Source organism: Halichoerus grypus, chromosome 8 (assembly GCF_964656455.1).
Source record: "Halichoerus grypus chromosome 8, mHalGry1.hap1.1, whole genome shotgun sequence".
In the NCBI taxonomy this organism is placed as follows: Eukaryota; Metazoa; Chordata; class Mammalia; order Carnivora; family Phocidae; genus Halichoerus; species Halichoerus grypus.
In genome coordinates, this window is record NC_135719.1 from 141295790 (window position 1) to 141319699 (window position 23910).

At 51.1% G+C, this 23910-nt stretch overlaps 2 protein-coding genes and 1 long non-coding RNA gene across 16 annotated transcripts in view; 2 read left to right on the forward strand and 1 right to left on the reverse strand.

The window, feature by feature from the left end:
• UNC79 (unc-79 subunit of NALCN channel complex) overlaps positions 1-9253 on the forward strand; it is a 239798-nt gene extending 230545 nt beyond the window's left edge. For all 13 annotated transcript variants that reach the window (XM_036071607.2, XM_078054135.1, XM_036071606.2 and 10 more), the window contains 2 exons: positions 6249-6290; positions 8054-9253. In XM_036071607.2, the coding sequence (XP_035927500.1) occupies positions 6249-6290; positions 8054-8254 (243 nt within the window). In that variant the 3' untranslated portion in view covers positions 8255-9253. The remainder of the gene's footprint in view (positions 1-6248; positions 6291-8053) is intronic.
• Positions 9254-12289: 3036 nt separating this feature from the next.
• On the forward strand, positions 12290-15178 carry LOC118522187 (uncharacterized). Its single transcript, XR_004910522.2, has 3 exons — positions 12290-13564; positions 13968-14201; positions 14308-15178. It is a non-coding gene; the product is annotated as an uncharacterized LOC118522187 (long non-coding RNA).
• A 5338-nt stretch (positions 15179-20516) lies between these two features.
• PRIMA1 (proline rich membrane anchor 1) overlaps positions 20517-23910 on the reverse strand; it is a 58867-nt gene continuing 55473 nt past the window's right edge. For both annotated transcript variants that reach the window (XR_004910520.2, XM_036071058.2), the window contains one exon: positions 20517-23484. Coding sequence is in view for 1 of the 2 variants with exons in the window: in XM_036071058.2 (XP_035926951.1) it covers positions 23382-23484 (103 nt within the window). In the remaining variant the exon portion in view is untranslated. The remainder of the gene's footprint in view (positions 23485-23910) is intronic.

The following is a 23910-nucleotide window of genomic DNA, read 5'->3' on the forward strand; positions in this document are numbered from 1 at the left end:
AAGGGGTATCTGAAAATCTCTTGTGGATTTATTTATTCATCTTTTCAGGTTTACCAGTTTTTGCTTCATGTATTGTGAATCTCCGTTATTAGGTGCATAAGTGTTTAAGATTATTAGGTCTTCTTGATGAAATGAATTCTTCAGGGGCTGTCTTCATCCTCAGTAATTTTCTCTGCTGTGAACAGTACTTTGATATTAATAAAGGCAGTCTGGTTTTCCTTTGACTAGTGTTAGGATGGTATATCTTTTTCTGTCCTTTTGTTTTTAACTTATTTGTGTCTTTATGTTTACAGTATATTTCTTATAGGCAGCATGTAGGTAGGTGTTGCATTTCTTTTAAATCCAGTCTGACAGTCCCTTCCTTTTAATTGGGAGTCTTTAAACCATCTTCATTTAATGTGTTTTGTGCCGTTGTTGGGTCTAAATCTATCATCTGGCAATTTGTTGTCTATATTTCCCATCTGTTCTTTGTCTCTTGTTCTTTTTTTTTTTTTTTTCATTTGCCTTCTGTTGGACTGAGTTTTTAAGGATTAAATTTTGGCTATAATTTCCTCTTCTAAGGAAGAGGAAGCTAAGTGTGTTATTTTGAGAAACTTCTGTACTATTATCAGTGTTTAGTGCTCTAAATTTCTTCCTTTAGCTGCATTCTTCCAAATATTCTCATTTCCATTCAATTCAAAATATTTACTAACTTCCCTTTTAGTTTCTTCTTTTCCCATGAGTTATTTAGAAGTAGAAGTGTGTTCTATAGTTATTTTATTAGCTGTATGTTTTAGTTGTGTTTTTTTTGTGTGTGTGTGGCTGATTTGGAGTTTATGGTATACATTTTTAACTTATCACTGTCTACCTTCAAGTAATATACCATTTTGTGTATATATGTGCATTTCCAGCCTTGGCTTTGTGCTCTTACTCTCATCCATTTTACTTCCACATATGTTATAAACCAAACCACACGTTCTTATTATTTTTGCTTTAAGCAGTCAATTATCTCTTAAAGAGACTTAACACTTTTTCAGTATTTATTTATATTTCCTATTATTGCCATATTTATAGTTGCCATTTTCAGTGTTTTTCACTCCTTTTATAGATCTAAACTTCTTTCTTCTGCCCAAAGGACTTCCTTTACTATTTCTTACACAGGTCTGCTGGTGATTGATTCCTTTGCTTTTGTACATGAGAAAGTATGTACTTTGCCTTGGTTTTTGGAAGATATTTTCCCTGGGCATTGAATTCTAGATTCAAAGGTTTGATTTTTTCTTCAGTGCTTTAAAGATGTTGCTCCTCTACAGTCTTCTTGCTTTCATTGTTTCCAACAAGAAATCTCTATTATTCTAATTTTTTTCTTCTGTATGTAGTATGTCCTTTTTTTCTTTCTTCTTTTTTTTTTTTTTTTGGCTTCTTCTAAGATTTTTCTTTTTACCATTATTAAGCAATTTGATGATGAAACACCTTGGTGTAGTTTTCATCATGTTTCTTCTTTTTTTTTTTTTTTTTAAGGTTTTCTTTATTTATTTGACAGAGAGAGACACAGCGAGAGAGGGAATACAAGCAGGGGGAATGGGAGAGGGAGAAGCAGGCTTCCCGCAGAGCAGGGAGCCCGATGCAGGGCTCGATCCCAGGACCCTGGGATCATGACCTGAGCTGAAGGCAGACGCTTAACGACTGAGCCACCCAGGCGCCCCTTCATCATGTTTCTTATGGCTTGGGTTTGTTGAGCTTCTTGGATCTGTGGACTCATAGTTTTCTTTATATTTGGAAAAGTATCAACTATTTTTTCTTCAAGTATTTCTTTCTATGCCTCTACTTGACATACTAAGTATTTCCTTTACCTTATTGACCATATTGAATATAGTTGTAATAACTGTACTAATGTCCTTCTCTACTAATTCTGTTATCTGTATCATTTTGGGGTCTTTTCCAATTGATTGATTTTTTTTTTCTTTCTCTTTTTCTTTTTTTTTGGGGGGAGAGGATTGGCAGAGGGGGAGAGGAAGAGAGAGATCTTAAGTAGGCTCCATGTCCAGTGTGGAGCCCAACGTGGGGCTTGATCTCACAACCCTGAGATCATGACCTGAGCCGAAATCAAGAGTTGGATGCTTAAGCAACTGAGCCACCCAGGTGCCCCTCCAATAGATTGATTTTTATTCTCATTATAGGTCACCTTTTCCTGCTTCTTTGCATGCCTGGTAATTTTTTATTACATTCTTGACATTTTGAATTTGACTTTCTTGGGTGCTGGATATTTTCATATCCCTAGAAATATTTTTTGAGCTGTATTCTGTGATATAGTTAAATTACTTAGAGTAGTTTTTTCCTTTTGAGATTTGCTTTTAAGCCTTGTCAGGTGATCAGAGCTGCATTTTGTCTAGAGCTAATGTTTCTTCACTACTAAGGTAATAGCCTTCTGAGTATTCTACTTAATATTCTGTTAGTTAAAGAATCTAAATTAAAAAAAAAAAGAATTGTCCACTCTAACTAGTTTGTGGGAACACAAACTATTGCAGGCACTGTGTGATCACCACTCTAATCTTTTTGGGTTGTTTTTTCTTCAGCCTCGGGTAGTTTTCTCACATGTGTGCACTGGTCAGGATGTAGCTGACGACTCAAGGGGGACCCTTTACGGATCTTCAGAGTTCTCTCTCGCTGTCTCTTTTTCTCTTTCTGTGCAGCTCTCTCCTCTCCAGTACTCTGCCTGACAAACTACACACTTCAGCCTCCCTGGGCTCCCAGATCCATTTCCTCAACTCAGGAAGACAGTCAGGCTCTGTCCAGGTCCTGCAAGCTTTCTAGGCAGTGAGCTAGGATAATTGCAGGGCTTACCTTGTTTCCTCTCCCTTGGGGATTGCTGTGCTGCCCTGCTGATGCCCAGGGTCTGAAAGCCATTATTTCATATACTCTATTTGAAATTTTAGTTGTTCCAGGTAGGAGGGTAAATCTGGTCTTTGTTACTCCATCTTTGCTGAAAGAGAAAATTTCACACTTAATTTTAGTTTTGAGGACTGGAACAAGCATGGAGTGAGATGAATATAATCTAACTGAGCAGAAAGTCTTTATCCTGAGCATAAACCAAGATAAGAGGAAAGGTATCACTTCTATTTTGGTGAAAAACAAAATTTTTTTTTAATGTCCTTCAGTTTTCTGGATATCATTTCTGGAGAGGGAAAAAAAAAACAACCCAACCAACTTTATTATAACATTACAGAACCCAGAATAAATTACAGCTAATTCTTACTGACAGCTTTTGTAGGAGCCACTAGCAAAAGGGAACTGAAATGAATGTCATTCAGTAAGTCAAATTAGCATTCCTGAAATAGGATGACTGTTGGATTATATAATGCTATCAATAATTATGAGATTTAACTTGAAGACTTCAGTCATGGATTCATAAGTCACAAACCTGAAGGTCCTTTACAGATATATATTAGAATGATATGGTCACATGTTTCATAAATGGGCTAATAGCAAAAACCCTTCTAAAACAAATGTCACTATTCCGCTTGATAGCCTCAAACAGGCCTTTAGCCCCAAGAATAGCTCTGGGAAATGTGTCCACCCAGGGTCAGAGTACTCCGTGCTTCCTGGCTCTTAACCTGCTTGGTCCCTCAGGATCTTAACAGGAGGTTAGTTTGGGTCTTTCCTAAATACCAAGAGGCATAGGGGCCTGCTCCTTATTCAATAGGTCAAAAGTCAACAAAAGTTTGTAGACATTAGGACCCTTAGAGTTGTTTTTTTTTTTGCTGTATAGACATTGGAGAGGAAGTGGTTAGACTAGTTTATTTTTTCCCAATCAGAATGTTTACATGAGCCAGTCCTGCTAATGGCCAGAGAGCGTAGCCTTATCTTTCACTGACCTTTGTAATCCCACAGTTTGTTGTAAGGGTTGGTGGTTGGAGGAAGCAGGGAGAAAAATGTCATTTTCTGATTTAAAAAAATTTTTTTTTTATATTTTCTGCTATTTTGAGTTTTAGTCCAATTACACCATGCGCTATTCCAAACACGGTATTCATGCTAGAGATAGAGTATTGCTTGGCTCCAAGATGAGCACTGTGTTTAGGAATGAGCATCAGTGGAAGTCAAATTAGCAAGTTGTGTATCTCAACAGAATGCTGAAAGCAAAACAGCAGCCAGATTGAGTCTTGGGAACAAAAGCAGAGAGAGGAATGTAATTTCTCACTTCGCCAAGTTGTGTGTGCATGTGCGTGCATGCGTGCGTGCGTGTGTGTGTGTGTGTGTGTGTGTGTGTATGTGTGTTGATGAGTTAAATGAGCCCGGCAGCCTGTGGCCATGACTAGTGAACAGAGAGGTCATCGGTACACCATCCCCCATCCCAGCAGGCCTCCCGCTAGTTCTTTCATTTTCTTCATGGCCCACCTCCTCCGGTTTGCCCAGCATGGAAACTTCAGCTTCTGCTCTGACCTTTTCCTCGCTCCAAAGAGCAGACCAGTCCTCGGACCCTCTCAGCTTGTGTCTGCAGGCACTACCCTTTGCCGTCTCCGAAGACCCCCTGGTCCTACCTGGGCCATCAGGGCAGCGTCCCCAAGACCCCTGACCTCCATTCTCCACGCCCTTCCTCACCCTAGTCTGCAGATTGCTGCTGGGATGATCTTTCTGGAGCCCAGTTCTGCTCGCAGTGAACGGGGCTCCCCTCTTCAGAAGTTACCTTGGATTTGGAAACAATCCCAGGTCATTATGGGTGGATGGTGAGGGGCCTCCCCTCTGCTTTTCTAAACTTGTTTCTTGTGACCCTCTCCTGAGAACCTCACACTTCAGCATCACCTGAATCCCTCCCACCTCCACCCCCCTCCACACACCACCACCTGTGGGCTTTGCTTCCTGGAGTGTGCCCTTGTATTCTTGGCTGGGGCTGCTGGGACAGTACCACGGCCCAGGCGGCTGAAACATAGAAACTTCTCATCCCACAGTTCTAGAAGCCAGAAGTCCGAGGTTAAGGGGTCGGCAGAGTTGTTCCTTCTGAGGGCTGTGAGGGAGAATCTGTTCTATCCTCCCCCCCTCGCTTCAGGGGGTTGGTTGGCAATCTTTGGTGTTCTCTAGCTTGTAGACCTCTGCCTTCGTCTTTGCATGGGGCTCTCCCTGTGGGCGGGCCTGTGTCCACATTTTCTGCTTTTTCTAAGAGCATCAGTCATCTTGGATGAGGGGCCTACCCTACTGTAGAATGACCTCATCTTAGCTCATTACATCTGCATCGATCCCTCTTCCAAATAAGGTCACATTCTGAAGCAGTGTGGGTAGGGACTACAGTGTCTGTTTTGAGGGGGCACAGTTGAGCCCATGACAACTGTACTCCTCTGTTGAATAGGAGTAGAGGGTTGGAAGGAACGCAGAGCAAAGAGATATGATGCATATTCGTGTGTTAAAGATCTGAGCAGTGCTGTAATAAGGAACCTAGCGTTTCCGAACTTACTGGACCAGCGCCCCCTTCCCCTATTTAAACCACCAAACTAGAGAGCTGTGGAACACACTCTGGGAAACACTATTCTGTCCTGGACTTCTGGATTTATGAGGCCTTATGGTCCAGAAGGCTGAACCATGGCTGAGAGACCAGAGCAGGAGAGGAGAGCTGTCTGTCCCTTGGGCCGGACACCCTGTGACCTTGAGGAAGGGCACAGCAGAGGGGCTCAGGTGGGCCAGAGGGGCAGCAGAAGGGCGAGGCCCCCACATGCCTGCAGTTTGAGCGCCTTGCTCTCTGCCGGGGACCCTCTGCTCACCTGCGCGCTGCTCAGACCTCTGGCCCAAGCCCCTCTTGCTGTGCCCCACCTTCCAGATCACAGCCAGGCGACCTCAGGGCATGCCTTTTTCTATCACTGAAGCATTTCAGCCACTTCCCGGCGAGATTTTCTTAACAACTATGGGCAAATAGAGTCGCCATCCTACTCGGGGGACTCAATTTTAGAGATCCCCGTGGAGGAAATTCTATTCCAAGAAAGTGAGGATTTAATTAAATAAATACACATTTCATTTCCCGTGTGTGGTAGCTTTCAAGAGACAATCAGTCATTTAGTCTAGAGTGTGTGTTCCGGGCACTCATTAACCTCCCAATGCCACCGGCTCAGCAGGGGTTGGCCTCAGAAAGATGTTTTTCCGATAATGGATAAGTCCGCAGCAGGGTCCCATCCCTTTAGTGATGTTACAGGGGTCCTGTGTGCCCAGCCTTCCCGAGCGGTAGCCGAAGCTTATGGGGGCAGGGATGGAGAACGTGAGTAACACGGCTTCTGTATTTCTCCATACAGCTGATACCCATGTGGTTGCCAATGATTCAGTCAAACATCAAGGTAAGTCATCGCTGGGTAGACCGGAAGCTCAGTCCCCTCCAGAGAAGGTCCTAACATTAACAGGGCCCCCTGACGCGCCACTTGCTGTGGAGAAAGGTGACTTCACCCTGCTCCTGGCCTCATGGGGCTGACACAGGGGGAGACGCTGTGGGCCAGGGATGGGGCCTGGAGTCTGGGGCGACGGCAAGAGCCACAGTCGTACTGTTCGTGATGGATGAGGATGTGAGTGGAGGGGGGATCCGAGTCGGAGCGAGGCTCGGTCCTGACTAGAACACAGGCCTGCCCCACCTTCTCAGGACACCCGTGGCATCCGAGCCCAGGCATGTTCAGTGCTCTTTCCTGGCCACTAAAAGAGACTTTCTGTGGGGCGCCTGCCTGGCTCGGTCAATAGATTATGTGACTCGATCTCAAGGTTGTGAGTTCAAGCCCCACACTGGGGGTAGAGATGACTTCAAATAAATAAAATAAATAAACTTTAAAGAACAACAAAATGGACTTTTTGTGACAGGAAGAATTCTATTAAGAAAGGCTAACATTGAATTTATGACAGAACAGCCAGAAAGGAAGGGGCCTGCCCCGTGTTCTACCTATGAGGAAACACGGGACCAGAAAGAAGAGTCACTTGGCCGGGGCCCCGCAGCCGGGAAGGGAAAGACCCTATCCGTGTGTCTTTCCCATCGCCAGGCCCCACCTTGAGGGACACATCGTCATTGTTGAGCCAGACATACTCCATGACTAGTGAAGATTCCTGGGGCTTGACGTCAGGACGGCAGAGCTAGCCACCTGCTCTACCCAGAACTGGGCTCTGTCTACGGCCCTGGGAGCACAGGGCAGGGGGGGAGAAGGTGGACACCTTCTTGCTGATTTTCTTCTCAGAGTCGGGAGGGATGTTAGTGGATAGAAGGGGACTGACCTCAAGGTCCCCAGACACCAAGAGAGAAATGGAGCCATCAACGGTGACTTTCAGGCTTTGAGTCCGGGGTCATGGTGTCGGTGACATTTGTGGCCACGTGTGGGGGCGCCGCTGCTGAAAACCTTCTCTCATATTTCTCCTGTGAAAACAGCTGCTTGTTCCAGATTGCCCCTCCCCCTGCTTTCCGGAAATCTGGAAATCTGAGGCCAACAGAAAGCTTACAACCTAGCCTCTTCACGTGCATTACCATGAGAACAGAGAGACTCTAATCATGGTTAAAATGTAACGAGCAACTATTATGTGCCAACTTCTGGTCCAAACCCTCCATTAACTCACCCTTAAAAGAAAACCCCATGAGGTGTTACTATGCCCAGTTCGCCCATGAGAAAATCCAAACACAGACAGAAAAACCTTGTTCCCAGAGTTGTCCCCAGAGGAGCTAGGATCTGGACCCAGGGAGCTGGCAGCAGAGCGCAGGCCCCAGGCCCATGTGGTGACCGGCTCCTGGGGGACATGTATGTGTGTCTGCCCCTCCCCAGCGTGTCATCTTTACGTTCCCCTTGCAGCGAATGAGTCGGGATGGGAATGGCGTTACTTGCATGGATCTGGGCCAGAGTGACTTTAGAATCCCGGTCACTGGCCCGCGTCCCCCACCCTGCCCACCACCAAACGTGAGAGCTGGCCTCCCTGTTCAGGCCCGACAGCCCTTGAGCCACGTAGGAGAGTCCTGCCCTTGAGCCACGTAGGAGAGTCCTCCCTGCAGGAGAGGCCCGGGCTGGTGCTCCCTTGGGTGGACGGCAGACACTGGAAGGAAAGAAACTAAACTTGCTGTCTCTCCCTTCCTCAACAGCACTTATCGGCCGGACTCCAGCTTCGCCTCCAGGCCATTCAGAACAACGTGAACCACCACAGCCTAAGGACGCTGCCCGGCTCGGCCCCGAGCAGCGCCGGCCTTGTGGCCCTCCGCAAGTGGCTGCAGTGTACGCAGTTCAAAATGGCCCAGGTGGAGATCCAGTCCTCAGATGCGGCCTCGCAATTTTACCCTCTATGAGCGGCCCCCTTGGCTCTCAGTGTCAACACTCTGGTTTAGCAATAATGGGTTTCAAAACAAAACAATTTGATCCAAGCAGGTTGGGGAACATATTGGTACTGTACATTCTCTTTCTAGTTTAGTAAAAAAAAGACGTGCAAAGGCCGGAGAGGGCCAAAAAATGAAGCTTTCTTGCTACACATCTTTCTGATGACTCCTTGGGCTATCTGATTAAGTGTTTCCTTACATTATTTTTTAAAAAACCAAATCATTTTTCTTTAACTAACTTCTATTTTTTTTAAGAAAAAAAAAAAAAACAATAGACTGGTGGGTACTCACAGAAAAGTTGTATAAGTCCCCCTGTTGCTATTTTTGATGATAGAGAATAAATAGGGTTTTTGAAACCTTTGTAGTGTTTTTTCTTAAAATCCACTCTTGGCAATGCAATAAAAAAAAAAAAACCCGTCACCATAAGCCAGTGACACTTGACTGAAGCTTTTTGTCATTATCCTGGGAAAAGTGGCAGCTTGCAAGGACCATTACAAAGTGCACTTAGAAATTAGGTGGTTAAACTGTGCCAATTGTTTCTCTTTGTTTTATAATATCATTTTCCAAAACTGTCCAGTAAGTTTTATTATTTTTAAAACTAATTTTTCAACTTATTAGTTCTAGGCTGTACTTTCTTGTAAGCTTTATGAGAACCACTTTAGTTTTGTGAATAATAAATTTTATTCTTTTGTTAATCCTTGTATACAATTCAATTTAAAACTGTAGATTGCATACTGGACCCGATGACCCCCCACACTGGCACAGAGCACTGCACCTGGAGTTATGTTTCATAAAACGGGATTTTACTAGTGTAAGAGCACCAAGATTTATCAGCACTTCTACTTAGCATTTGACTGTGCATTCACAAATGATATTTCTCTTCTCTATCCCTGTAATGCACTGACTACAAGAAGACTTACTATACATTTAAGCTGTATATTGACATGCTATTAAATGCATTTTTTTTATTATCTTTGTGAGCCTGGGGTTTTTTAAAAATCAGTTTATACATTGCTTGTAAACTTCTAAAACTTCTAAGTTCCCTTAAAACTAGAGTACAGCTATTGAGAGGAAAAGGCTTTCTTTCAGGTCATCTGGTAAGAGAGATACACAGTTTGAGGTCTGTTCTCCAGGAAGGACCTTGAGGACATGAGGCAGTGTTATTTATGTATTTATTTTTTTTAAGTGTTGGTTATTATTAAGAGGTCTCTCTTTTCTGCTGGGAAGTCTGAGGCCTTCATGCTTCTCAGGGGGAAACAAGTCCTCAAATGTTGAAGTGTTTCATGTGAGTTCTGGAAAGACAATATGGCAGAGCTTCATCCGTATGAAGACTTGCAGGGAACCAGGCGGTCCCTAGATTAAGAATGTAGAAATGATCATTCTTCCCATTTTACAAAGTTGCTCTTCCAAGAGGCCTCCCCGCTCAGCGAGAATGCTCCCCGTGGTGCTTGGTTATGCCTCCGTCACCGTTCTGACTTCTGTAGAAAGTTGTGCATGTATTTATCTCACTTGTAGACTGTGACAGCTTAGAGGGTGTGTCCTGTCGCTGTATCCCCAGGGTCTGGCCCGAACCGCCACTGTAGTTAATGTCTCTTGAACGGAATGGATTTGATTAAGCAACAGGTCTTTCTTGAGCTCCCCAGTGGGCTCAGCAAGGGCTGAACTGTGACATTTTCTTTTTGAGCAGCGATTCCTGGAGGGGGTAATGGAAATAGGCCCGCGGAGTTGGCCTTGGCTCCTTCCCATGTGGGGGGTTTGACTGATGCCCCCATGAAGGCTTAGCTACAGCCCGGCTCTTGGCTTGTCCTGAGTCCACCCACTGCAGGCAGCCCTGTTCCTACCAGTAGACAAGGTCCAGAGTCCTCCACAGGCTCTTCTCCAACCCCGGTTCTTTCAATGGACTGCTGCCTCAGTTTCTCTTTATATTTGCACCCCCCCACAAGGGCTGGAGAGGAGCCCTCAACTCAGCCCTCTTGACTGCACCCCCATCTAAATCTTCCTACTGTCCAGGATGTTTTCTTTACCCCAGTTACAATCTGGGGTCTTGGCCCCACCCAGGCAAGTCTCCCTCCTTGCCCCTGAGAACTGTGACCCGCTATCCTGGCAGGCTGACCTAAATACTGTCCCTGCTAGGACCCTGCCACTTCCCTGGTTTATCAAGACCAGTAAACTTCTTTTCTGGCTACGCTGTCCTCAGGCCCATCCCCCAGCGTTGTCATCTTCTTCTAGCCTTGGGTCAGCCACCCTCCCCCACCCCCCAGCAAGTCAGAAATTTGAAATTTCGTTACTAATACTTCCTCATTGGTACAATGGGGACAATGACACATTCTACTTCATAGGGTTGTTGAGATGAGAAAATGCAAGGAAAGAGAGCAATGCCTGGCGCGTGGTAAGCACTCAATAAAAGTTATGACTTCCTATTGTTTTTTTTGCATGTTAAAGCCTAGGGAAGGAAAGCTACTTGCCCAAGGTCACACAGCTAGTAAGAGGCAGAGTTGGAACTTGACCACAGGCTGTCTAACACCAATGACCGTGCTCTCAACCACTGCCCACCACATCCCAGTCCCGCGTGGCAGCCTGGCAGCAACAGAGGGCACAGAGCTTCCAACAAATTTTACCTGAGCCAGAGCTGGCCAGTACTGATCATTGGCTTGGAGAAGGGCCAAGGTGTAGACTCAGTGTTCCCTCCACTGTGGAATCCTACTGGCTTCAGAGTGTGAACAGAACATTCTGAGATGCCCAAGGGGAGACTGAGCCCAAATCTGCAAATGCGTAGATTCCATGATTGTGGGCAATGGACATGCCTCTTACTAGTTGGGTGACCTTGGACAAGTTATTAAACCTCTGTGGACCTCTGTTTTTCCTTACCTGTAAATGGAGCCATCTCCCCATCTCCCAGGGGTGATGGAAAGCTCACGTGGGTGGAGGACGGTGATGGCACTTGGGAGAATGCCAGAATCTAGACTGCCAGGAAGACCAGTGCCACCTTAGGAAGACCACGTGAGGGGACGGCTCACAGCTGCAGACTCACCTGGTTTTTCCTCCAGCTAGTCCCTCAGAAGCAAGACCTACAAGGCCATGAGAGGCAAATGTGATCAATAGCCAAGGGTGTCCAGTCTCCACTGTGCAGGAATCCTTTCTTTGCAAGCGTGTCGTTCTGCCTGTCATTGGGATGTTTTCAGCAAATCTCTTCCCAGAGGGTCTCATCTGAGGTCAAGTGCTTCCAGCAACTGCTCCATTTCCAAGCTACAACAGAACAAATAAGGACTGGATCGGATTGGAGAAGATGGGTTATCCACCAAGACTCTTTCCTGAGCTGGGGTGGAAGGGCCTCTGGTGATAACTGGATAATGCAGATCATTTCATATTACTTGTTTAGTAGAATTAATTTGCAAATATGTATATCGGGCAGATGGGAGTGTTTTGACCAGTAACGGAAGTGGTTGGAATGCAGTGGAATGGCACCAGACCATGTTTTCGTGAGAGCTGATCGCTTTGGGAGATGGCTGAAGTCTTACTCAGAAAAGGTTGGCCAGTTCATTCCACTGACAGGAGCGACACGCAGGAAGCCTCTTGAACAGGGTTCGAGAGAAACCCCAAGAGCCATAATGGATTGAGTGTCTACTAAGTCTTGAGCACTTTACGTATGTTACCTTTTCTTCTCAGCGCCCCCCACACTATGATTCCCATTTTGCAGGTGGGGTCCCTGAGGCCCAGAGGTTATATGCCTTCTCCAAGGTCATGCAGCCGGCTGTAATAGCATTAGGACCAGACAGTGACTTCATGTTGGAGCTCCACTCAGTAAAGGTTAATGTCTCTTCCATTTTTCTGGGCTCTCTGGGCTAACATGTGCCAAGAGCATGGGGTGGAGAAGTCTGAGGGCTTTCTTGGGAGCAGCTCCACCTTGGTGTTTCTGTTTCTTGATTATTTACCATAAATTCCCATCAAGCCAGTGTCAACTTCATCTGACAAGGGCATTTTCCCCTTTGCTTTGGGGAATTCATTTATTTGGAAAAAGAAAATCATAGCTCACACATTAAATTGCATTTAGTTTTCCACTTAATATAATAGTTTTATGGAAAAGAATAAAAATTTATGAATTGAAGAGTGTGATGATGAACTCTTAGATTGGGGGCCTGCTGAGAGTTGGCTCAGCCCTGCAGACACTTGCCCTCAGTTAATTATAACCCTCGCTGCCATGTGGGAGGGCTTACTACGTGTCAGGAGCTGCAGATAAGGCATCTCATCTAATCTTCACAAAGTGATGTGAGGAAGGCACTTCCATTATCAGCCCCATATTGCAGATGAGAAAACTGAGGCACAGAGAGACAATACTTGCAGAAACCACTCAGTAAAAGGTAGAACAAAATTTCAATCCAGATCTGTCTGCCTCCAAAAACCCTGGTCCCTTATAATACATAATCGGAGAGTTAATGATGGGTAGAGTCCTTCGCTACTCACCTGATCGACGAGGTAGAATACTGTGCACCCAAAGTCACCACCCGGCAGACTACTGCTTGACCTTGGTCCACAGCATGTTTTGTTGGATGAGCTTCAACTTTTCATTTCTCCCTTTGGTTTGAAATCTCTTTGATGGCTCACACAGGCCCCAGTTTTATACAGGTCCCACTACTGGCCTCCACCTCCCAAGCAGGAAGACCCCAAAAGCCTCTCAGCAAAATCCTGTTGCCTCTACGTTGATCTGCAAGGTGTGGCTTGCTTCCCACATTCACCTGCCCAGCGGGGGTGTGAGTTTGCCAACCAGTTAAGACTGGCCTTACGTTTTATGGGCTCCTTCTGCCAGCCAGTGGCGAAGTAGGACTTGGGGCTGTTCTCTCAGCCCCTAGTGGCCTTGCTGCCCCCCCGCCCGGCGTCATCCCTCTGCCCCCACCTGCATGGCCGCTGGCTGGGGCCCCTGCCCCTCCACGTGCCCACACGTCTGTTTGACCTCATCTCGGGTTGGGGCTGGGCTCCCCCATCTGCCGCCTTCCCGGTTTCTCCCGCCCCCGAGAATCGGAGGTCAGCGGGTGGTGCCAGGTGAGCCCTTGGCACCAGCTCTTCGCTGCAGGATGTGCGGGACATTGGCAGAAGCCGCGGATTTGGTTGAACAAAGAGCTGGCTTTTTAATTATGCAGCCCAGACAGGCCCCCACCAGCAGGCCGGTGGAGAGGGGAGCCTCCCGGGGCTGCCTGGCAGACGCCCTGATTTCCGCTCCTTCAAGTGGCCACTTGGAAAAGAAAGGAACCAGCACGTAATCAAGCATGAAGGACAGAAACTCTCCAGGTGAGGACAATCACGCCGCTGAGCCGGGGGTGCGGGGGTGTGGGGGGTGCTCTGCAGAGGGGGATTAGGCCAGTTCCAGATTGCAGGGCGTACCCAGAGCCTGCAGCTCAGAGTGCTCACCGCGGGGCTGAGGGCTGGGGGGGAGGCGGAGGACGGGGACGCAGGACAGGCTGGGCAGCCGGGTCGGCTGGAGACTTGGCCATAGACCCGTCCTCTGCCCGCGGGCACGTCACTTGATCTTGCTAAGCCTGGGTTGCATCAATAGCCAAAGGGAGATGGTAATTCCTCTCTTCCAGCCTGTTCGTAGAGAGCAAGCGAGATGCTGTGTGTCGGGTCCCTAGTGCAGGAGTGAGCCGTAAACAAGGAAGACAGCTGACCTTTAAGGAAGGCTTGCTCCTCCTAGGTATGCCAGGCTCTGTGCTCAGCACCCGACGTTCACACAGCCACGTAGGCTTCCGACTGTAATGCCATGTGAACAGCTGCTGTTTTGCTGAAACGAAATCACAGCTTGCAATGGGACTTTGGCTCCCGTCCTGAGTACGGGCGTTCCTGTGCTGCTGGGCTTCGCGTGGTGACTCAAAGCTCCCTCCACGCTTCTCTCTTTGAATGAGCAACTGGGAAATCCTCCCCACGGCAGGTTCTGTCATCCTTTGGACTTCTCGTGGTAGGAACACATCCTTGTGTTTGTAAGGGGGATCGTATTTTGAAAATAATAAATGGATATGTTCTTTCTTCTTCTCCAGGAAACCACATTCCGCAGCCTGGCTCCGTGGACGGCGTGGGCCAGGAGGAGATTCAGCTGTAGAGAGAGTTATGGTCAGACGGGATGAGGAAGGGGGAAGCCCACCTCTTCTGGACCCTACTGGATCACTGGCAAAAGAAAAAGGGAGACAAATGTAGGGCAGGGCTCAGAGGTCAGGGGGGCACGTCTGCACCTTCTCTCGTGGGGGTGAGGGTGTTGTAAAAAATACCCAGGTTGGAAGTGCGAGGGGACCCCGGCAACACGGGGACACACAAACCTCAGGAGAAGTGCCTGTAACTGCAGGCAGCCTCGGCGGCGGCGGCGGCGGCAAGAGAAATAGCTGTGGACAGGAGCCCGCACCCCAACCCCCAGCCCCTTCACCCCCTGCATGCGGGTGCAGACTCTGGAGTCCCCATGGCGGGGGCTGAGAGCAAGAAGCCGGGCTGAGCCCGTGGTCAGGAGAAGAGATTGCTGCGGTCCAGACATTTGCCTCTGGAGACGTGGGGACAGACTGCTCACCCCCAGAGACTAGAAGGGCCCAGGCACAGCCCTGCGGTCACCTGTCGGGGAAGCAGCCCAGGCTGGCCCCCAGACCTGCCAGGACCTCTGAGTTGGCTCCCTCTGCACCAGAGACCCCAGACACCTGCTTAGGGGTCCGCCTGGGTGCCTTCTAGAGGGGAGCAGGCCTGGGAAGATGGCTCGAAGCCTGAGCATCCACCCAAGAGACAGAGTCATCTCGAAGAGACTAAACGAGAAGAGGCCCGAATGCCATCAATTTGCAAATCTGGGTTTTTCTACCTCTCCCACCCCCACCCCCATGAGGTGGGGACTCAGAAGAGTTATGTGCAATAAAGTGCTATATTTTCTCTTTATGCTGTGTGTATGGTGTTAAATTCATAACCCACAATTACTCAGTTAATTAATTCTACAAATATTTCTTGTGCCGGGCAATGTTTGAGGGGCTGGAGATTTGGCCATGAATAAGACCAAACACCAGAGTGGGCCCCTGTTCAGGCCCCTTCTATTCTAATGGGAGGAGAAAGGCAGTAAATGCACACAGGGGTCAACACGGGCCTCTGGGCTGAGAAGTTCTATAGGGAAATGAACTGAGGCAGTTCTATAGGGAAATGAAATGAGCAGGGGGCCCAAGAAAGCCACAGGGTGACCACTGGGGAAAGAATGACTGTAAGGACATCAGCTGACACTTGAGGAACAGCGGGAAGGCCAGAGTGGCTGAGGGGAGGGGCAGGGGGACCAGCAGAAAGGGCCGGGGGGTTGGGGGTGCGGGAAAAGCCGGGGCCAGATCAGGAAAGGGAGCCAGGGAGGAAGCCAGGGGAAGGAGTGCGGCTTTTATTACAATTGTGGAAGAGGTCTCAGCAGGTTTTTACCTCCTGTATGATCTGACTTGCGTTTTGTAAAGATCCCCCAGCTTTTGTGGGAGCCAATGGTGGGGACCACAGAGGTGGGAGCAGGGAGCTGAGGCCGGGACTCTCCCTGGAGTCCAGGCACGGGGTGGTGGGGCCTTGGCCTGGGGTTGGGGGAGCTGAGTTAAGCAGGTGGACTTCAGAGCTTCGGAGATGGACATGGTAGGACTCCCTGGTTTATCGGCCACTGGTCCAAGGCCCAGAGGCGGAAAGCGTGACCGTCAAGAGTTTGCGCTGAGAAGCGGCGCTGGTGGATGAGGCCACGGGTGGAGACGAGGAAGATGGGATGTTGCAGGGTGGTGCAGGGGGAGCTAGGAGTCGCGTTAGGCTGAGACGAGAGACCTGTTCACAGGAAGTGAGCCGCTGGGCACAGGAAGTGAGGTGCTGGACACAGGAAGTGAGGCACTGGGCACAGGAAGTGAGGTGCTGGAGATGAGTAGGGAAGTTGAGGCTGGATGTGCACGCTTGGAGTCAGGCGCCTATGAGGGGATTTTCAGCCCCGGGCCTGGATGAGCTTGCCGGGGGGGTGTGGGGAGACAGAGAAGGGAGATTGCTCGAGGCAGAGTCCAGGGACGATGGGTGCCGAGGCCTGGCAGAGGGGAGGCAAGCCAGCCATGCCGCCTGGCGCCTTCTTTTCTTATCACCCGCGATGATGGCAATAGTGCCATTTGTCATCAAAGGGCTGCGACCCCAAATGTGGGCTCTGAAACTCTCAGTATGTATACCCAGGATCCAGACATGCTCTTTTTTTTAAGTTTGACATAAAAAGTGAAATAGAAAATTAAGTTCTTCTAAAGAACATGCGAGCCCCTAAGAGTATGTCCTGCTTGAAAGGTTAAGGGCAAACCTCCAGGCATAAGTCAGCGGCATTTAAGCTGGCCTCACTTGGAATTTCACAGAACACGTGCCCCATGCACCTGCTCTTGGAGGACAGCTTCCGAGCAGCCTCACTGATGGCTGGCTGTGCGGTGGGCTGTGTTGTCACCACCCTTAGGACCCCTCCCTGTCCCTGGGCAGGGAGTGCCCTTCCTTGGGCTGGGCTCACTTCTGGGCTGCAGCCTCACGTGAGCAGAATATCTGCCTGCCTGCAAGGCCTCCATCGGAGCGCCCCTCTCTCTGGGGCAGGGCCTTGCCCCTCTAGGAATCCCTGTTCGGAATGTCGTGATCCCTGTGTGTCAGAGAGTTGGGAAAGGAGGACATTTGTTTTTAAATTAAGAGGTGTAGGGTGGGGATGCAAGGAGCAACATAGAAAAGTTCCCAGGTGATTCTAGTTTTGATGGTAGAGGCAGCGAGTCACCTCAGAGCAGATCTTGGCTCCAAGAAGAATTCCCGAGTGTCCTTCTTAGCAATGAGTTAGGTAGATACTTAATGCCTTAGGGAAAGAATGGAACGAGGTTTTTGTGTTTGCCTTGGCAAAGAAAGGAGGATGCTTTCACTCAAGAAGTTCTTGCTAGAAGAGAGATGAAGCCTGGACCTCATTCCTTTTGGGGTTCATCATTGGAAGAACCTCTCTGTTGGCCAGAGATGATCCTTGGCTGAGGTTAGTTGATAGGAAAGGACCTGTGAGGACACTTGCTGGAAGAAATAGGGGTGTGGCATGGGGGCAGGAAGTCAGGGACTTGTGTCAAGGGAATGACTCTGAATGACCAACCATTATAGCCAACGCATCAGTGACAGTGCCCAACAGGGGGCTGAAATGATGAGAGCCCAGTGCAATCTCAGGGGTGCAGGATTCTGCTTCCTGTCCCCACCCTGGAGAAGCCATTCCAGGAAGACCCTCTTGATGCCAGATGGCCACCCACGACAGAAGGATGATCTGGTGATGCTGGGGCCATTCCAGTCCCTTTCATGTGCCCATCACAGGGAGGAAGCTGGCCAGGGCTTATCATGCCCATTTTATAGGAGTAAAGACCAAGGCTCTCAGAGGGGAAGGCACTCACCAGAAGCCACAGATGAACTGACTCCTGTCAGATCCATGAATCCTTGACTCCAGCTTCCAGGGGCGGGGGAGGCTGAGTGTCCTGTTTGCTTCCCATGGGCGGAGAAAATAATTGGGTGTATACTGAGATGGAAAGCACCATTTGAAATCTGAGGGCCTGTCTGGGTTGGAAAGGCCTAGAACTTGTAGCTACAGAGAATTGGATCTGAATATCAGCTCTGCCCCAGACTGCTTTTTTTGACCCTTGGTAAGTCATTTAACCCTCTGAACCTCAGTTTACTTACCTGTAAAATGGGGACAACCTACATGCCTCCTAGGCCTGCAGTGTGGGTTAAAAGAGGTAATGTATACAAAGCACTGAGACGGTGGCCCGGGGTGCCCCTCTAACTCCACACTGGTGTCCCTGTGTGCATGCACATCTCGGGTCCATCCCTACCACCAAATTGCTTCCGTAGGGCAGGGTCCTCTCTTGTTTCTCTGAGTCCCCAAGACATACTATCGTCAACCCCGAGGATCTGAGGGGACACAGGCCCTCCGGGGGCTCGTGGGTTCAAACAACAGAGGAGAAAGCAACCGGAAGTCTTTGTAGAAGAGGGTAGGAAGTCAGAGCTACGCATGCAGGGCTGTGGGCACCGAGCCGAGAAGGTGAAGTCACCCAGCTCTGCCCATGTGTGGCTTGTGTTCCAGGTGTTCAGGGAAGAGGCAGCCTCTGAGAGAGAGCCTGTGAGATGTGGCCACACAGGAACAGTAGCGGCAGTGTCTGGAACCCTGGGCCGGGTGGCCCTGTGGTGCTGGGGATGGGGAGCCTGCCGCAGACCTGAGTCAAGGAATTTGTCCGGTACTTTCCTCAGGGCTGATGATGGCATTTGTACCTGGGCAGGGGATGGGGGCGGCGGGGGAAGTGAGTGGTCCAGTGGGGTGTCACTAGCTAGGTGGGCCAGTGGGGGTGCCCAAAGATGAGGCCACCACTTGGAACCGAGCGCGGCTGCTTAGCCCTCCTCACGGGACTGTGTTCCAGGTGTTTCTCTCGTGCAGGGTGCAGGGTGCAGGGAGGGAAGGAGGAGGAGCCTTTCCTCCACCCACCGGCCAGGGGCAGTGACTCCAGCCCCGGGACACAGGCGGGCGGGTCCCACCGCCTCGGTGGCCGTGGCAGGACACAGGGGGAGGCGGTGGGAGGGTGGCAGGCGGCCGGGCCGGATACCAGAGCCAGAACAAGCGGCCAGAAGCCCCGGGGATCCGAGCTGGGCTGGGAGGCGGCCCCCAGCAGGGGTCGGTGCTGCTGCCCTGCCCCGCCAGCTCCCCAAGGCCTGCCCCGCTCCCCCGTCCCCTCCGCCCCCTCGCAGGCTGGCTGCGGCTCCTCGCCTCGTGCCCCGGGGCCTCGGGCTTGCTGCTGTGGCTAGAGGGCACGGCCGTGTGTGCAGGGCCCGAGGTGTCCCTCCGAACCCTCACCGGCCTCCCAGAGGGGACCCAGGCGGGTGGCCGGTGGGCAGAAGAGTTTCTCTAGGGCCTGATGGCCGCCTTTTCTGAATGACAGCAGTGAGGATAGGAGCCGTGGTGGCCGCCACCCGCTGTGTGCCAGGACCCGTGTCAAGTTTTGGCAAACGGGCAGCTCAGGGAATCCCAGGTTGGGGGCTGGGCGCCACTGGCCTTGCCCCCAGAGCCCTGCCAGGAGCTGACTACCGCCCCCACCCCGGGCTGTGGGCTGGGCTGGGGAGACACCTGGCCCCCAGCTCTGGGCACACCAGGCCCCCCCAGTTGCTGCCACTGAGTGAAGCCTGGGGAACCCGGTGGGGGGGCGGGGCCCAGCACCACCCCAACCAAGGGGAATGGTCTGGGTTGGGGCCCGCCTCAGTGGCTGATGGCTCAAGACGCCTGTCTGGGCTCAAACTCCAGGCCCCACCCCCCGAGGTCTGTGTGTCCTTGGCTGTCACACTCCACCTCCAGCCTGTCTCCTCACCCCTCCACGGGGAACGCACTGCTGCAGGGGCAACGCTCTCTTGTGGCTTCGGGCCCATCGGACAGGAACCTCTCTTCTCTAGAGGCGCTGGGAAGAAGGGTTGCTTTTGGCGCGGCTGGAAAAGGGGCCTGGAGGCCCCACAGGCAGCTCACACTCCACTCCGTCAGGGGAGCAGGGGAGCCTGGGGCCGGCCTGCGCTCTGGGCCCTTGGGCTCCCTCTGCTTGGGGGGGCAGGGCAGGCTGACCACGGTGCTCCGGCCGCTGGTCAGGTGAGGGGTGCTGCCGACCAGCTCTGGGGGCGGGGGCTGAAGTCTGGACACGGGGAAGGACCCGGTCGGAGGCCACAGGCCTGACCCATCTCCCCTCCAGCGTGGCCCACCGCTGCTGGCCCCCCGATTCCCACGAGCACTTGGCAAGTTAGCGTAACTGGCCTGGCCCATCCGCCTGGCACCCTGGGCAAACTGGGACAGTTGGTCACCCTCTTCTCAACTGAGTCAAGGGTCACGGTGGCTGGGTGGGGGGAGGAGGGACAGGATGGGTACCGTAGAGTCCCCATCAATGCCGGCCTTGGGGTATTCTGATAAAACCATATGGAAATAAGGCAAGCAAGTTACCATTACGGAGCCCAGCCCTGGGTTTGTAGCAGAGCCTCAAGGAACGGACACAGCCCCACACTCAGCCGGCTCCTTCCCACGCCCCGCCCCCCCCATGGAAGACAATGGACAGTCCTCTTTATAAGGATATTTTTATTGAAAATTAAAAAGGCATGGTACTTTCTTCCTTGTAAGTAGCATCCAGCCTGCCTCCCCTACCCCCTCAACGCTGCCGGTCCTGCCCCCTGGGTGTTCTCCGCACAAAATCCACAGTAGTGTCTCGCTGGTGGACAAGATGGCCCAGACCTCACGTTTGTCCACAGAGACAGAACTCCTAGAGACGAGAGCCCTCTTCGTGTGTGCCCCCGGCACACCGTCAGGAAGGCAGATCTCAGAGTGTTGACATTCATGCATTAGACAGCGCGCACGACCTGGGCTGTTGAAATCAGACTTTGTACAGATTTGGAGAGTACAGTGATTTTATATAGATATAGATATCTCTTTAAATATATATATATAACTATATATAATATATATGTCTATATTTTTACAGCTATTAGTCTTTCTTCCAAAACTTGCTTTAGAAGCTTCTAAGGAACACCTAAAAACTCTGGGAGATCCTATAGGCCATTCTAAGTTGGGCTCAACTAGGAGACAGTTAAAAAATATCTATTTGAGGAAAGGCGGAGAAGAAATGCGCATTTCATTCTCGACCTCAAGGTTTGGGCTAGTCTGAGGATTGATCTGTGTTGAGGGACTGCAGATACATTCCTGAAATAAACGTTCTGAGCTCAAATACCAGGCTGAATGGTTTTTTTTTTTCTTTTTTCTTGTCACTTAAGCCAAAACTCCGGTGAGGTTCCCTCGTTGCCACATGTGGGAGTTTCCAAATGGCCAGTTCTAGGTTTGGTGGGTTGACTTCTCACGTAGATTCTTTTTTAAGAACTGGGTTCTTCTCTTGGTTTTCACTAACTGAGCGATAAGAGACTTTATAAACACAATTTGGGGGAATTTATGCACAAATGTTAGCTTTTCCCAGAGCCCCGGCTGTGTCCCCAGGAAAGGGGACGCTGGCCCCAGAGCACGGTGGGTGGTCATCAAAGTTCCTCACAGGGAGCCTTGCCAGGGGCTGAAGGATTTAGCTAGTTGTAAAACCTCCCAGGTTGAAGCCAGGGTCAGGGAAGGTGGGATTGTGCAAAGCGGGCCTGTGCCCTGCCTCCCTGGGTGCCTCTCCGGGCTGGCTGCCCACCCCTCCAGTACCCCTTAGCCAGGATTCTCCCCTCTGACTGAAGGGGCCTTCCCATCCCATCTGGGCCCAGAGTGGCATGTGCTGAGAGTGGGGGTCCTGCCAGGGTATCTGCTCAGGGCATAGGCAGGGGACTTGGCAGGAGGCTATAGGCCGTGAGGGAAAGCGTCTCGCTGCAGACCCACACCCTCTGGCCTCTTGTCATGGACTCTGCATCCCTTGGGGGGCGTGGAAGGCATGGGCGCCCGCCAGCTGGGGGGACGGACCACGGCCACTCGTGGTGTTGTGCCATGCTAACGTAGGCAGGGAAAGCAAAATCCAAATCCAAACCCAAAACAGGTCCTCACACCGAAGGAAAACTGAAAGGAAGAAAGAAGCCTTTCTCAGAAGGTCTGGGCCTGGGCCTGTCCTCAGCCTGTTCCTGCTGACCTGGGGGTGGGATCCGGGTCAGGGTCTCAGCAAACTCACCTTCTCCCCTCTGCCCTCCGAAACACAACGGACCACAGACCGCTCCACGGCACAAGGGCTCCGGGACAATGGATTTCCAAGGTTCAGCCTGAAAGGGGACTTGTTTTCTATCAGGCTTACCTGGATGGGAAAGTCTCACCGTGGCCCAAATCCCCTCCAGAGAACTACACTTGGTGGTCTGTGAGGTGGACAGGACCCACCTAGCTAAGTCCCTACACAGAGAGAGTAGAACCACGAGGTCAGGAGTGTTCTCCCAATCCGCCAGGGGAGACCAAACCACAGGCCGCTGTCGCCACGGGGCTAGTCATGTGCCCACAGGGCCGGTGGCCCCCTGGGAAACAGGCCGGTGGACGGGATAACCAGGCCTGGAGGGTCTTCTCATTCCTTCCCTTCATCTACCAACCCCTCCGGAGGTTTCAGCACGTTTAGAACACAAGACCTGGGGAAGAGACATTCAGAGGGGAGCACTGGGAGAACACCACCTCTTTGTGGGTGAGGGGAGGCCGGGGGCTCTCAGGAGAGAGTCTGAGTACCTGGTTAGGGCCTCTGGAGGTGGTCAGGGAGACCCAGCGCCAGGCTGGGGCAGCCTAGCCTGGAGCGCCCACAGAGGGCTTGGCACAAGTGGTGGCCTCCGCCGGATGAAGGCAGGGCCTGGCTCACACGGTGGCGTCAGTTGCTATGAGGCTCAGCTGTGGGAATGAGTCTGAGGACAGGCAGAGGGGCCTCCGTCCTTCCTGGCTCCCTGGCCTGGTGTTCAGTGAGTTGTTTTGCCCCGGAAGGTCACACACTAAAAGAGCCCCTCTGTCTGCTATCAGGAGGGGACTCCACAGGCTGGGCTCACAGCCCTCCGTGGCACGGGGTCGGGGGTCTAGAGCCAGGGGCCCCGGATGTGGGTGGGAAGGGGAGGGAGGAGGCAGGCCCTGAAGACCGAGGACAGTCGCAGATGCGGTGACAGACAGATGTGTGGGAAGCACCTTTGGAAGGGGACATCTCGTGGCTGTGTGATGGCTTCTGTTGGGACGCATGGTGAGTGGAGAAGCGGACAGGCTTGCTGGGGAGGAGGAGAGGTTTTCTGGCAGGGGAGTGGCCCCTGGATCACCTTTCTCTTGGCTAAAGCGGGATGCCTCCCCAGCCCAGCGGACAGACAGACTCCCTGCCTTTGTCAGAGCGCGGCTGGAAGACGGGACATCAAACACAAGACAGGGAGGAGACGTGCGGAGCTCGGGGTGGCGGCGCTGGCCCTGGGAGCTGCGTGCAGGGGAGCCTGGCTCAGCCCGGTGTCTGCGCTGCCCTGCCTGCGAGCTGACCGGGGGCAAGGCTGGGAAGAGGTTGGTTTCTCCTTCGGAAGTCCTGGACAAGCCCAGTGTCAGCTCGGGTCCACCTGCTTTCCCGGGTCCACTAATGCCACCAATGTACCCCTGTGGCCAGCAGGTCCGGGCTCTGCAGACTCACACCACGGCGCTGTTCACGTCCACCCCTTTGTTGCTCTGTGAGGAGGTCATGGGATACTCAGCAACACTGGTGCCGTTCTCCTCTTTTCTCAGTGGTTTCCTGGGTGGGGAGGCAGGGACAGCCATTAATGACCAGGGACTGGGGTGGGGTATCATGTCCCACCACGCTCTGTTTTGGGTTAGCATCCTTGGGCTGCTGGTCTGAGGTGAGACCACCTCAGAAGCTGGAGGCGGTCTCAACGAAGGTGACTGCATCATGTGTCATGCACACCAGGGCAGAGTTGAGAGTGAAACAGGGGAGCTTTTAATAATGAAGCAGGGACAACAGGCATGAATGGGGACTGTTCCGGACAAATGAGAAAGGAGAATGTATGGTCAGCCTAGTAGGACACAGGGTCGGGCTTTGATCGATCTCATTGATTACGAGCAAGCAGATGTGAAGATGAATATTTGGGGGTGCAGAGTGAAGGAGGAGAGGTGCCAGGGGCTGGGTTTTGCAGCCTTGCCTCTGTGTGGTCAGAGGTAA